This window comes from Copidosoma floridanum, unplaced genomic scaffold (genome assembly GCF_036245765.1).
Source record: "Copidosoma floridanum isolate Cflo_tuat_1 unplaced genomic scaffold, Cflo_Japanese_pri ptg000014l, whole genome shotgun sequence".
NCBI lineage: Eukaryota > Metazoa > Arthropoda > Insecta > Hymenoptera > Encyrtidae > Copidosoma > Copidosoma floridanum.
Window position 1 is genome coordinate 4,751,766 of NW_028321891.1, and position 14,179 is coordinate 4,765,944.

At 37.3% G+C, this 14,179-nt stretch overlaps 3 protein-coding genes across 4 annotated transcripts; all 3 read right to left on the reverse strand.

The window, feature by feature from the left end:
* Positions 1-85: 85 nt before the first annotated feature.
* On the reverse strand, positions 86-5,446 carry LOC106636787 (cdc42 homolog). Its single transcript, XM_014349288.2, has 6 exons — positions 4,870-5,446; positions 2,147-2,345; positions 1,949-2,058; positions 1,662-1,859; positions 1,322-1,467; positions 86-1,067 (listed from the first exon to the last, which is right to left on the reverse strand). Exons 2-5 carry the CDS (start codon positions 2,322-2,324, stop codon positions 1,378-1,380), a joined length of 576 nt encoding a protein of 191 aa, XP_014204774.1. The 5' UTR covers positions 2,325-2,345; positions 4,870-5,446; the 3' UTR covers positions 86-1,067; positions 1,322-1,377.
* A 427-nt stretch (positions 5,447-5,873) lies between these two features.
* LOC106636828 (formylglycine-generating enzyme) lies at positions 5,874-7,992 on the reverse strand. The gene is made up of 4 exons (XM_014349358.2): positions 7,093-7,992; positions 6,838-7,009; positions 6,577-6,760; positions 5,874-6,501 (listed from the first exon to the last, which is right to left on the reverse strand). The coding sequence occupies exons 1-4, from the start codon at positions 7,703-7,705 to the stop codon at positions 6,346-6,348; spliced, it is 1,125 nt and encodes a 374-aa protein (XP_014204844.2). The 5' UTR covers positions 7,706-7,992; the 3' UTR covers positions 5,874-6,345.
* A 1,605-nt stretch (positions 7,993-9,597) lies between these two features.
* LOC106636799 (sodium/potassium/calcium exchanger 4) lies at positions 9,598-13,699 on the reverse strand. Of its 2 annotated transcripts, none has more exons than XM_089591871.1 (9): positions 13,504-13,699; positions 11,788-12,018; positions 11,522-11,709; positions 10,933-11,080; positions 10,644-10,838; positions 10,515-10,568; positions 10,208-10,417; positions 10,031-10,132; positions 9,598-9,953 (listed from the first exon to the last, which is right to left on the reverse strand). In XM_089591871.1, exons 1-9 carry the CDS (start codon positions 13,613-13,615, stop codon positions 9,619-9,621), a joined length of 1,575 nt encoding a protein of 524 aa, XP_089447997.1. In that variant the 5' UTR covers positions 13,616-13,699; the 3' UTR covers positions 9,598-9,618. The 2 variants fall into 2 exon arrangements, with proteins under 2 accessions (XP_089447997.1, XP_014204794.2); XM_014349308.3 differs by having other exon boundaries at positions 13,471-13,699.
* Positions 13,700-14,179: the final 480 nt, after the last annotated feature.

Consider the following 14,179-nt stretch of genomic DNA (forward strand, 5'->3'; position numbering starts at 1 on the left):
CGCATTTGAAACAAATCTTAAATTTAAAGGTGTCGTTGAGAAAAGTGAACTAATTGTTGAAAATTTCGTATTAGATTTTATTTTAAAAAACATAATCAGAAAAATATTATCTAGGTTGATATTGGAGCTTTACATACAGATTTAACTTTAACTTACACATCTTTACTCGCAGTGATTGTTCTAAAATAAACAAAATAAAGAGAATATTTCGATAGAAAGTATAATTTTTCCATACACATAAAAAATCTCTATTACAAGAACATAAAATCTCGGTTCAAGAGCTAACAATCACTCTAATTGGCACTTAAAGATTAAAATTAATTTAGTTTGATTAATTGACATACTTTTATAAAAACGTACACATACATACTAAATAATATTGTGTAGATGATTTAGACTGACGTCTATAAAATATAATTATAAAAGGACTATCAAATTAATATCAAGTAAAAATATACGTGTAAACGGTACATGTGTGAAATTGAAGCAAGTGGAATAAAAAGGTCTTCAAAATTTTATTACTTGCACAATAGTAATTTTTTGTTTCAGCTTGAGTTTTGGTTGTATAAAAATTTTTGCTCATAAATAGAATATGTATGTTTCTCAGTGGAAGGGGTAGTGTAGAAAGACTATTTGAAACAACTTCAACTTTTATCAAAAAACATTGGATGGAAATTATGTTATGTTATGCCGTATCTGTTGATATCGTCAAATATATTATATAATTATAATATTTATTTTGTACAAATGTCTATACAAAAAATATAGAAACCACAGAGCTCCGAGGACGCAATGGAGGAGCGCTCGTGTCTCGCAATACACAACTCCACAGGTAAAAAATCGCATGCTAGATCGTATTGTTTACATGATTTTAACTTTTTTTCTTGGACTAACGAGTTCATTAGGAAAAAATTTACATTAATATTATCTTATTAGTTAAAAAATGCCTTATGTTTTTTAGCTTATTAAGTGACAGACTTTTCTTGCACTCGTTCGCCAGTTATTTAAAGGCTACTTTGTTTGTCTTTTTCAATACCAATTGTATACATAAAGACGTTGATGCGATCCTGAAATCATAATAATAATAATATAATAATAAAATTTTTAAGTTTTCATGTATGTCTTTGTAATGCAACTATAGTTCAAAAGATTTCATTTTTAGTAGTAGGAAAAAGGAGGAAAATTCAATAGAGTTAATTGAAATTTATCCTTACAGAGGGTTACAAGTTAACTTATTGATGTCATAAAAATAAAAGTTTAGTATTTAATTGAAAAAATTTAAGGAGGATGTACAAAAGCAAAACTAATCGATAGGACTTACATTGCAGTGTTTCAAGAGCCGATTATTGAAGAAAACAGGTAATCTGATGCGTTTTTCTATAAAACGGTGCACTTTCTTCTTCTCACTAGCTCTGGTGGTTCAAGAGCAGCTAAAATTGCTTCGTCAAAAACATTCTTTAATCCTTTCTGTAAACGTAAGAAATAATGAATATATTAATTATTGTAGCAACATTGGTGTTGTTTGAATAATATTTGCAGGCATTTGCTACTCTTTTTTGTACCAGAATGTGGCTCGAATCAAACAAAAATTGACCCTCTACTGATTGAACCATGCCAATCGGTAAATTGGTGTTAAATCATGATAAAAAATCATAGTTAACCTGTGTAAGCGCACTGCATTCAACATATTTGACTGCCTTGAGCTCCTTTGCAAGCTTCTCTCCCTGCTCTCCCGTAATGGGCTTTTGTTTGTTTTTTGCAAGTTTTTCAACGGTTGCGGCGTCGTCCCTCAAATCTATTTGCGTTCCAACCAGTAAGAACGGCGTTTTTTGACAATGATGCGTTATTTCAGGCACCCACTGAAATAAAATATAATTGCATGGTAAATTATACACAGACACAAAAAAATGTTCATACAAGTTTTTAAGATAATTAATCATTTACATACTTTTTCTTTGACATTCTCAAAAGACGAGGGCGATACGACTGAAAAACAGACTAGAAAAACATCTGTTTGAGGGTAGCTCAATGGTCTGAGTCTATCATAATCTTCCTGACCTATGAATAAATTTTTTTTCAATGTCAATAACGATAGCGATTGCTATAATTACAACCGTTTTAACACTACTACAGATAAAATCCTTACCAGCTGTATCAAACAATCCAAGAGTGTACGGCTCCCCACCAATCATGACTGTGACAGCATAGTTGTCAAAAACTGTGGGTACGTACTCCGAGGGGAATTTATTTGTCGTGTATGATATCAGCAAACAAGTTTTACCTACAGCTCCATCACCAACAACAACACACTTTATTGTCTGCATCTTGAAACTAGTCTATGTCACCTGAAAAAATTAAGATTCTTTAAACACACATAGATACCCAATAAAAGTGGATAAATTGTAAAACTAATCCCAACAAAGGACTTTAATAACTTCTACGCCCTTGAAAAAAAAAAAATAAATAAATATACAAAAATAATAATAATAAAGAGCCATCAATGACGTGATGCGCCGATAAACAGCTTAGTATAACGTCATCGCGAATCAACTTGTCATTTACAATAAATACACGTACGTTCTTTACAACCAAAATAATACAATATGATGGTCTTTGTCGTTGCGTTATATATAGATACAAACTTTAAAGTAAAATATATACATTTTAGAACTCTAAATACAAAATATAAATGTCACTAAAGAAAAAAGGACAACAAAACAAAGTAAAGAATAATGAAAGATAAATACAATATATATGTTAATCTACGTCTAAACCAAAATAGTACTAAAGAATACTCATGTAATCATACACTCTACATGCGATAAAAGACCTTTATTTCGTTTTAAATGCAATTTAATACGACCACACTGTGTACTATACATAATTTATTTACGATACTCGAACAATGTCGTACCGCGAAAGTAACTTTAAAAAATCTGGTAAGCCTGTTATTTCACACTAGATAGATGATAAAACCACTAATGAAATAATAACGAAAAAAAGATAAGTAAATTTTTAAGTTGCGAAATGTAACAACTGAAATTCCAGAGCCAATATATTAGTTGACCATATCTTTACATGCATCAGTGTAAAAGAGACTAGAATGGCTGTGTAATGACACATAATTAGTTACTACTTATATGTACAGATAAACGAGCAGATAAACACATAATTAAAATTTGGCGTACAACCACACACGTTTATAAATATATTTAAATGAAAAAATCAAAGCAACAGCAAAAGCATGTATCACCACGTAAAACCGTAGACCTCATGCAAATTGACTGATGTATGCATTGTTGTTGTACGCATATTTACGTTCAACGAGGGGCACTTTACAATGAGATTGCTTTTGTAAAAGTAAGTTTGACTGCCAAAAAGTTTGGTTTACATTAATCTCAATTAAGCTCATTGAAATGTGTCTGTTATTCGACACATGTACCTCATTTAAAACAAGTGAAACATATTTCACGAAACGAAAAATTCAAAGCTTTTATTCCTTACGTGGGAGTAGATTGAGAGTTGAAAAAAAAAGAGATGATAGAGGGAAAGAGAAGAAAAGAAAGCTGGAAAAAACTGTGCCGAAAGCGTCAAGTATTCGTAAATCACGGCGCGGCAACGAACATAACGGCAGATTAAAGCGTGCACATATGCGACTTGCATCCATAGCCGAGTATAGAGCATGTAGCGTCGACGTATCTATGCAGAGCCCTGCGTACATAATAATATACATCAAATGTATGTACTTAAGGAGGCTTGGGCGATTTTGAATTAAATGTTGGCTAGGTCTGAAATTCAGAGATTATATAGATAAAGTTTGCTAGATTTTTTTAGGAAAACAAAATAGGTAGGTCAACACATTTATTTTCGAGAAAATCGCTTGTGAAAATTCGTCATTTTAACACGCAACCTTACGGAACCCGAAATTCAATAGACTACCGTACCGCAATAAAAAGCTGTGGGCCCACACATTATATTGGTACATGTACTTGAAAGTATAAAGAATCTATTATTTAAAAAAAAGAATAGGATCAACACGTTAAATTTTGAGAAAATAGCGAGGAAAACATCGAACATGAGAATTGTTTTGTTCAGATACTGTAAGTGCGCATGCGCTGTACATTCATAAACATACAAGCATGAAAATTTAAGTCTAACACAAGTATAGGTATATAATAGCAGATGAGAGCAAGAGAGTACAGTGTTGTCAGCTTTATCGTGGCAGGGCCGTCGTCTTTACACAAGGTACCTCGGGAAAACTAATAAATTTTTTAATATCGGTTTTCCCAATGACTTTTCCGCGTATTATTGCTATTTTGTTCACACATGTGTATAATCAAAATGATTATAAAAAAAATATTACAAAGAATCATTTGTATGACAAGTACCCCTCAGGGGCCCTTCAATAGATACGACACCAAACGCCCAAGCCTCCTTAAATTTAGATGCATACATGTGACTACACATGTCCAGATGTCTCTTGTGTACATACACTTCTACATGAAAGATAGATAATAATAATAACATAAAGAATTTTGTGATAAGAAACACGTCATAATTGTCACAGTATGAAAAGAAAAAAAAAAAAAAAAAAAAAAAACTACAGGAAGAGAAAGAGATTAACATACAGCATGGAATTTGAGCAAATAAACAGAACGACGGCTGCAGCAAGAGAGAAAAAGCAACTCATCTGCGGAGAGTGTACCGCGTAGGAGAGAAGGCTTCTGTCTTGTTTTCTTTTTTTCTTTTTATTTTCGGAGAAGCCATTTTGCGTGACGACGGTAGGTATATACTTATATCACGGAAGACACACGCATGCACAAACGTCTAGTCTTTCTTCTGCTAAAACCACAAAAACCATATAATTACCAGTGCAAGGATGCAGTTGTTCCCGACGACGACGCGTGTGAACGAGGCAGCTGTGATGGTACTTAAACTATAGCAACGTCGTCGCCGACGAAGTTTTGGACGGGCACACGCGCGCACCAGTGCGCTTACAACATGTATACTTTTAACATGTATCTCTCTCTTCGATCGTATCCGGCGAAACTGATTGGGAGTACTTATAACTATCCGTACGTTTGTCAGGAGGCCCAATTCAATGAGGATGGTATAAGTAATCGTAGATAACCGGTCGCACTTTTACAATATAAATACAACATGAACACACGCGACACTTAACAACGCACTGATCGCACTTCCAGACTGACTCAATTGCAGACGGTGGAATCTTATTTCTACAGTGGAATGGGCGTCGTCGTCTCGTCAACAACTCTCTGCACAGACATAAGTGTATATAACAGATTTACAATCCAACGGATGCAGTGACCTTTTGCTCTCTCTTCTTTAACAAGTAGCTCCTGAGCCTTACAGAGAGCTCCAGCTGCCCATTCTCTATATACTCTCTTTTTGCAAGTGCTTTTCTTTCTCGTTCTTTTTTATCGAGTTATGATATCATAACCATAAAAATCTTAAGGTGCATTTACCTCATTTATTGCGTCTTTCCGTTGTAAACAAGCCTTTCTTTTACTCAGTCGGTAAAATGTCGTTGGTAATAACTTAATTATGCGTTCGAATCGAATTGAAAATTTATTGTTTATTTCACTGATGACTGACGTGAGCATTTTAATAATCTCTAATGTTTATTCAACAGTTTCAATAGTACTTTTATTAACTGAGAACTAAATAAAAAATTATTAGTCAGCCCTTTTTCATATTAGTAAATAAATCACTTTACCCTTCTAAAATATTGTTTTAAATCATTGAAACGCAGTGTGCAATATTCAAAACATTCTTTATTGTATAGTTGTGTAAAAATATTATAAAAAATTTAAGTTTAAATACATAAAAATATTTCAAAACACTTACCAGTCAATTATTATAATAACTTTTTTTGCCGAATAGATATTCATGCCGTAAAATAAATGAAGTGTCTATATTTATCAAAATTGATCAAAAGTTTAAAAAAATAATTTGCTCTTGAGATATCAAAAAAATAGTGATGTAATAAACTGATTGCAATAAGCTCCGATCATCATAATCGGTACAGCCCAAAAAACATCCTTATCTCATCACTTTTCAGAATCTGTTACTTGCGTATTGCACATTAACTTTAAATAAATAAAATAGTAAGTCGACAAGGTACGAAATCCCGCTGTTTAACTAAGTGCCATGCATTTGTTTACGATAGAAAAGAAAATTCAACAATTAAACAGAAAACAATAAATAAAATGATAGATATACAAAATAATTGCAACAATCAACAGAAAACAATTGCGCCGAGACATTAATCAAAACGCGTACAAAGTAAAAAATATAATACTTGTGCATTGCTTATTTTTTTCATCATACTCCTGCAGCACATCTGAAGCCTAGATTCCCAGCTGAAGTATTTGGAGTATTTTGACTTCTAGCTGCACAGCGATATCTGTAACAGTAATCTTTGTGGCACAAGTAAGAACCGCCTTTCTTTACTTTGTCAGATCCGCTTGGGGGTCCAGTCTAGAAAGAAAAATACTTTAGAGTTTTCCACATCCGACAAAAAATTAACTTATCTTTGATAGCGTATTTAATTACAGGATTAACTTGTTTTTCATCCGAGTGCCTGACTGTCCACCAATCTGCAGTCCACTCCCAGACATTGCCAATAATATTATAAACCCCAGCACCATTTGGTGGAAAGTGGTCCACTGGATTAGTACCTTTGAAACCATCTTCTGCAGTATTTTTTTCTGGAAACTGTCCTTGCCAGATATTTACTCTAAAAATGTAAACACCAAATTCAGTTTAAAATGTTGGCACACGATAAACTTATCCACAACGAAAGTGCAACAAAACCTGTGCTGGTCATTAGGCATCAATTTATTCCCCCAGGGAAACAATCTGTCATTGAGTCCACCTCTACAGGTGACTTCCCATTCGGCTTCTGTTGGCAGCCTCTTACCCAACCATTTGCAGTAAGCCATTGCATCATTCCAAGAAACATGTACAGCCGCATGGTTCATTCTATCTGTAATTTCAACGCTATTTTATTAAAAATATCGAAACCAATGTATTCAGTTAAGTGAGAAAAGTAAGAGGATGATAGTAAACCTGATACATTAGAGTCAATGCCTTCTGGTGTCCTCCAAGTGGCATTTTTAACAGGTAACCACCAGGGAGCCTGCTTCACAGCCTGTTTGATCTCATTTTTGACAGCGTCACTCAAAAGTCCCTCAAAGACAAAGGAATCGCCAAACTTTTCAGCCTCGGTCTCGTAGTTCCCATTGTCAGTGACGAACTTCTCAAAGTCCGCGTTGCTCACCTCGTACTTGTCAATGTAGAAGCTGTCCAGTTCGACCTCACGCCTGGGTCCTTCGCCATCGGAAATAAAGACTGGATTGTTCGTGCCAATGAAGTAAGAGCCAGCTTCTATTTTCACCATGTCTTCGGTCGAGTAGTGCATGTAGTAAGGTTTGATGAGCTCGTCGTCGAATCCGACTTTGTTCTCCTCCTCCTCGATAACGCACGAGCCCTCGTCCAAGTTACTTCCTTCCGGTTTTGTAGAACACATGCCCCCGTCATTGCTCGAACTTGGTCTATTCAAGTTTTTGCCACAGCCGCAATCCTTTGGCTCCTCGTTGTTGGTACTCGCGAGCGTAAGGGTACAACAGTATGTTATCAAACAAACTACGAATGCACCGAGGTTAACCGGCTTGAGCATCATTTTCGAGGTTACAAAAAAATTATCTTAGGAAACTTAAAGTGTAAAAAAATAGTCATCACGGTGTAAATATACACGAAACACAGCCTTTTTCTTCTCTTGTGCCAATGAAAATTTAAATGAGAGATGGTTGTCGCATTACTGAATTGTTGTCTATGGATAATATAGCTGGTAGAACGTTGTTTTTTCTTGCTGACGATTGATAATATAATACTTTCGATACAAACCGTCTCGTTCAGTGTTGACACTTGTCATGACAGTTGACGTGCCACACACGTGTCTGTCTGAGGCGGATGATGACAACACAAGCAGGAAAATATGCAGGAGCCTCCCCTTTTTTTCTCCTATCTGGCTGGTGTGCAAATAGAGACGAGAGGGGGAGGTCACGTGGTGTCCTGGAGAATCACCGGATTTGCGGATCGTTGAAACGCGCGTAAGCGGCGAAAGTTCGATTGCCGTCAATTTACTTCGAACGTGCGAGAATTACTGTGCAAAAAGTAAGTGTATAATATATAGGAGGGTAGGTACTATTATTTTGTAGGAAGTGTACAAATGAATGACGTTTCTGCTTTTTAAATACTGTCCTATTCTTTTCGGTATGGATTAAAAATTTAAACAATATCACATGTTTTTATATGATAGTTATCAACTTTAATTGTATTCTATATCTCATGAATGTATCAATGTCATAATAGAAGCATTATATACTATTTACTTAAATCTTGGGTATAAGCAAAACTCAAAGTGCATCATCAAATTCACTTAACATTTGATTATTTCTAAGGCGTATTCGTTCGTTCGAATTTATTGTTGAATCCGTACGATTGTTCAAGCTCATACATATTTACTTGAAAATTCATTTCATTTTTTTTATGCCATCGGTTTTTCATTGTTTGCTCACTATAGAATGCTATGAGTTTATCCCTATTCGTGTACGTACACTATAAATTCTCACTCGCGTATTAATGACGTGCTAACAAGCATATAATAATATCGAGATGCATCCCAATACAGTGAATTCTCTTAAGATCGGTATAGCATCTGAAATGTTCATTAAACCGATGTACAAAAATTGATGGGGCATTTTGTTATTCATCTAATTTTTTTCATTTGTTAAATTCATGAAGTACTTCCATTTGTTCTTAAAAAATGCAGCTTACCTCTGAATACTGAATAAAACATAATAACGTGGTTCCATGGGGATTTAATAAAAAATTCAAATCAGTAATAATTCTGTTCTTTTATTTATTCATATACGGTATGTGTATCACCTATTTATCTAAATATACAGTAAACGTAACGTTAGTATACGTATATACATGTGGATATACACAAGTTAAGCTATATATATTTACACGCGATTATTGTCATACTTATTATGTCTTTTTTTTTAATTACGTATTATATTTTCGCAACACAACAAACGTACATGTCGTTGGTTGAAAATGAACTTAAAAGCGATCGCTAACAAATAACAAATGTGATTAAATATTTTCTATTATGATGCATAAAATGGAGTATATATTATATGTATCCGTAATAACAATAAAATATTTATCAATCTCGAGTTACCAATCAATTCAAGAAATTTAATTAAAAAACGTTCCACGAGTATACTTTGTTATTTAATTACTCCTGCACATTTAAACTTCAAAAAAAAAAAAAAAAAAAAAACTTGGCAACGAAATCTACAATTTTTCCACGCCAAATAATAATCCCATTTTTGCACAGAGAGTAACACAGTTGCGAGGGCGCACAATGAAACAGTAGAAAAGGAGCCTATAGGTACCTGGTGCACACTTGGGTGAAAGACAAAAAAAATCGCCCTGGATATAAATGTATAGTGTAAATTAAAAAACGACCCCTCCCTCCCAAAAAAAAAAAAAAAAAAAAAAAAAAAAAAAAGAAAAAAAAAACTAGTGCGCACAGGTGGGACGGTTGACGACGAAGAAAACGTTGAGCTCGACGAGCGAGGCGAACACGAGGAATACGGAATACATGGCGAGACAGATGAGGCCGACCTTACGGTCGAGCTTGAACTTGTTGAGGGCCAGAGCACCGTAGAGCAACACCAGGGTCGAGAGCAGCGAGACCGAACTGTATATCAGACCCTCGGAGTTGATCTGCACGTAGTGCATGCCACTGGTCACCGGGAATAAGGTGGCCTTGATGAACCAAGGCAGCCCCAGGCACAGCAACACGTCGAAGACGTTCGAACCTATCGAGTTGCTGATACCCATTGTGCCGTGACCTGTTGAAAAGACAATGCCTGTTTTTATACCCTCGTTTGGAGGTATAGGGAATTGTGGGAAAAAAAAGGTATGCTACCTTGATTCGTTACGATTACGCTGGACACCGCCTCGGGAACGGACATCCCGGCAGCGAGGAAAGTCAGTCCCATCACCGAATCCGGGATCATCAGCGTGTCACCTGGAAACAGGAGATTCATTTATTTACTTATTTACTTTATTTTTTTTGTTTTCTCTCAAGTAGCTCATGAATTACCAATGATCGTTATGTCCCATCCAACGACGTAGGATACCATGGCGATCCAGACGATGCACATGCCGAAAGTCACGGGATACCAGTTTCTAAGTGATTTTCTCCTGCAGTCGGGAATCGTGATCAGAAGACAGGCGTTTATGGGCCAAGTCAGGACCCACCAGCATCTCTCCCAGCCATCGTCGGGCCAATTTGTCATGCTCACAATGTCAGCTGGTAAACATTACAACATTTTTATTGTTTTATTTTTATTTTATTTTTTTTTTTTTTTTGCCTCTTACACGTGTTTGTTGTGTATACATATACTTACAGACATCGTCGCTGAATTCTAGGCTCTCGACGTCCATGACTCCGTTGCAGTCACCTGTTGCAAAAAAGCAATGGAGAAATTCTGTGTTGTTTTTTTTTTTTTTACTTGTCAACCCTGCAAAACACGTACCAGCTTGATATAGCGTCTCCTTGACCTTGGTATTCGTGAAGAAGTTGTCGTTCTGCTGGTCCGACTGGACAAAGGAGTTGTGGAACTTGTCCTTGGTAACGAGTGGGCTGGTCTCGCTCAGGTTCCTGTACTTCCTCCGGCGCTTCGTCACGAAGAGATTCAAGCAGCTGCTGATGCGCGTGTTGAAGCACATCGCTAAATCAACCGACAAATGCAACGAATGATCGCGCTTCTTTTTTTTTTTTTTTTTTTTTTTCACATTGCGATTTTACCAGAAGGCGATACCAACCTAGGATATACAAAATGTAGCACAATACGAGTATGAACGCTTCGTACCACTCGATGCGACCGTCACGCAACGTGACGATCAGCAGCAGTACGGTGATGCCGTAGGCCATGGAATCGCGGCTTATGGGCCACCAGTCAAGGTCCAGCACCTGAAAAACATTACAAATGCGCATAAACGTAATTTCTTACTTTTCCGATTTGCCCCCCAAATACACTCAACGCCCCTTATTTTGGGGCCAAATGAAACTACGAACGAAAAACAGAGTTGAGCCGTGAACTAAAATTATAAATCCAATTTTGTTTTTCATTACGTAAAACAGTTTTCTCAGCAACATCATACGAAAGCTCTGAGGTGAAAAACGCATTCGAATCACCATCTCGATATATCCACGAGTGCGTATTGAACATTAAAAACACGTCCAAGCAAAGCCGTATTGTCTTTTTTTTTATACTCATGCCAACATTTTTTGTTTTGTTTTATTGCACGCGTTCGGTATACAAGTACAGCAGAGCCGCGTTACACGCGTGACTGATTTTTCTCAAATCTACGAGGGTAAATTGTACAGCGTCGAAGCCGAATGGACGCTTACCTGGCTGGCAAAGAGGCCGCAGCACGCGGGGACGGCGAGGATGTTGAAAACGGCGGAGCCGACGATGGTCCCGACGCCCAGGTCGCCCTCGGTCACGAAGGTGCCGATGATGTTGATGAACAGCTCCGGACTGGACGAGGCCGCGGCCATGAAAGTCGCCCCTGCCACGTCCTTCGACATGCCGATCTCTGCAACGAAGCGCAGCTCGTTTTCAAGTTACAGGTGCTTCGAAGGGGAGGAGGAGTCAACGATGTAAATAAACTCACTCTCGCATATCCTCGTGATGGATGGAACGAAAAAGTCATCGCAGACTATGGCGAGCAGGAAGAAGGAGTACACGGCAACTATTATGTGGAAGATGAGGAAGCCCTTTTGGCGTTGCTCGCGCGTTAACCCATCGGGTGGGAACTCGGCTATCGACGGGGGGGTGCAGTTGGCGCTGATCTCGGGCACTGGTGTCTCGGTGTCGTTTGCTTGAAGTAGTCGCCTCGACGAGTCTTTGGGTGATCGGTGGAAGAGGAAACTATTACAATCTTTGCGGGGGACGCTTTGTGCTTCGGTTGCCACATTTTTTTTTTTTTTTTTTTTTTTTTTTTTTTTTTTTTTTTTGGAAAACGTCTTCCGTACGAGGCGTTTGGGGTTTTTTCTTTTCCAACTTGGTGGTTTCTAATTGCGGATGTTAAAAGTATTTTTGTTTTGAATATCGAACGAGTTGATCTATCGGTATCGTCGCTCTTGATCAATTAATTGCGTCATGAAAGAGAATCTGTTATATTCCATCGAGTTGCGCACATACGTGTTATCAGATTTGGACGCGATTATTTTATGGACTTTAAAATTCTGTTGTTTAAAAAAGAAAATTGTTTTTTCTGAACAAAGTGTTTTTTTTCTTTTTTTTTGCTGAGAAGATTTTTTTATTCGTCACTGTTTACGATACAATTTTTTTTCTAGCAAATAAGTACACTTTGAATATTGAAATTAAAATACTTTGTTAAATTTTTTTAAATTTCTCAACTAATTGTTTTTTCTTTCAAGTTTTAATGTATCGTTTTTACTGCTAACGATCTTTTCAAGCAATGTGTTTTTTTTTTTTTTTTAGTTCAAATAAAGCTTTACACTTTCACCAAAAAATTATATTTGAAAAAAAAAAATTTGCACAAGTAACAAATTAACGTATCACTGTGACATCCATCTCTCGACACTGCAGCGATAAAAATCAGTAACTCCTCGACGTCTTATCGATTAGATATATTATACACGCGTTAATCTGAAATTTTTAATCTTTTACCCGTGAAGCAGGCAATATTTAATCATATACGTACAGCGCATATTGCAGTAGCTTTTGTTTCTCTGATGAATAAATATACGAGATTTCCTAGTTTATAATACAATTTTATACACATAGAAGGCACACCTGTATACAATACCTACAGTTCGTATCAAAGTGCCATTTATTTGTAATCATGTACAAGTTAACATATATGTCTCGTAACAAATCTTCAAGTCTCTGTTCATTCAACTTTATTTCCTGCAGTTTCATTGGAAAAATTTCCCCGCTTACGCATACCTGATAAAACCACGTAGGATCAATCCACGATATCGACGTAGCAACGACATCGCGAGTCATTTGTTTCGTTTGTTTGCGAAAATCCGCACTAGAAGCTTATCGACCGATAACAAACACTTCTCTCCAGTGAGTAAATAACTTTTTTTTTTTTTTTATTGGTTTCGAAGTGTATTTGCGTGTATTATCGTCCAGATCGCGTACGTGCTACTGGACATGCCCGACGAACCAGGCGCTTTTTCAATGTACCGATTTTTCGTACAAGTATGTAAACATATTTACATGCACATTTTTCAACTCAAACAAGGCTAATAAATCGGTAAAAAGAAGAAGAAGAAGACCGATCGTATAGGCAAAAAATCGGCAAGGAACCGAGACTACTTACGATAGAAGCTCTCCGCAGCCGGGGCTTGGGGGCCTTTGCCCGCGGAGGTCACGTAACCGGCAAAGCTGGCGAATAAAGCGTAGAGGGTCGGTATTGCTAGTGCCAGTAGCAATCGTATGCCGAGCGATCGTCTCCTCTTGGCCATAGCCGGCCGACCCCTTGTGGTTATCCTGCCCTTCGTTTTGCCCCCGAGACTGCTCCTTCTTCTGCTGCTTTTGCACAACCACTGACCCTCCCTCTCTCTCTCTCTCTCTCTTTTTTACCGTCCAAAAGGATGATTTATTATCTTTTATGTCCTTGATTTGCGGTTGTATTTAGTTTGGCAAAGATGCGTCGTACACTACGTGGGTTGCAAAAGGAGAGGGGGGAGGGGGCTCTGAATCGAGGGAGAGGCGCGGGAGGCAGGTGAAAAAGAAGAGCAGAGAAAGAGGACCCGAACGCCGAGGATCGACGTCCAGCGCGAAACTGATCGAAGATCGACCGGGAGCCGATCGGTAGTACTTAAAGAGACTCCGGGCCTTATCTCCTCGCGCCTAAGGTGATAAGATTGCCCCTGCATAGGTAAACCCATACCTATCTCTCTCTCTTTCTCTCTCCTTGGTAAGCCGGAGGAAAAAATCTACCGTTGGCGCAAGGAGATACACGAGCGAGCGCTCGACGCGAGGAAAGTTTTTTCTCCCTTCGCATTGACCGCTGGTTAACGCGTGCG

Excerpts from the sequence above, each read along its gene's own strand:
- LOC106636828 (XM_014349358.2), bottom strand. The coding sequence starts at position 7,705 with ATGATGCTCAAGCCGGTTAACCTCGGTGCATTCGTAGTTTGTTTGATA. Across the intron at positions 7,010-7,092 it reads CATTGACTCTAATGTATCAG|ATAGAATGAACCATGCGGCT; the intron begins GTTTACTATCAT and ends TTGAAATTACAG. Across the intron at positions 6,761-6,837 it reads ATGCCTAATGACCAGCACAG|AGTAAATATCTGGCAAGGAC; the intron begins GTTTTGTTGCAC and ends TTACATTTTTAG.
- LOC106636787 (XM_014349288.2), bottom strand. The coding sequence starts at position 2,324 with ATGCAGACAATAAAGTGTGTTGTTGTTGGTGATGGAGCTGTAGGTAAA. Across the intron at positions 2,059-2,146 it reads TGGATTGTTTGATACAGCTG|GTCAGGAAGATTATGATAGA; the intron begins GTAAGGATTTTA and ends ATTTATTCATAG. Across the intron at positions 1,860-1,948 it reads TTGAGAATGTCAAAGAAAAA|TGGGTGCCTGAAATAACGCA; the intron begins GTATGTAAATGA and ends ATTTTATTTCAG.
- LOC106636799 (XM_014349308.3), bottom strand. The coding sequence starts at position 13,615 with ATGGCCAAGAGGAGACGATCGCTCGGCATACGATTGCTACTGGCACTA. Across the intron at positions 10,418-10,514 it reads AGAATTCAGCGACGATGTCT|CTGACATTGTGAGCATGACA; the intron begins GTAAGTATATGT and ends AATGTTTACCAG. Across the intron at positions 10,133-10,207 it reads ATGGGACATAACGATCATTG|GTGACACGCTGATGATCCCG; the intron begins GTAATTCATGAG and ends TCCTGTTTCCAG.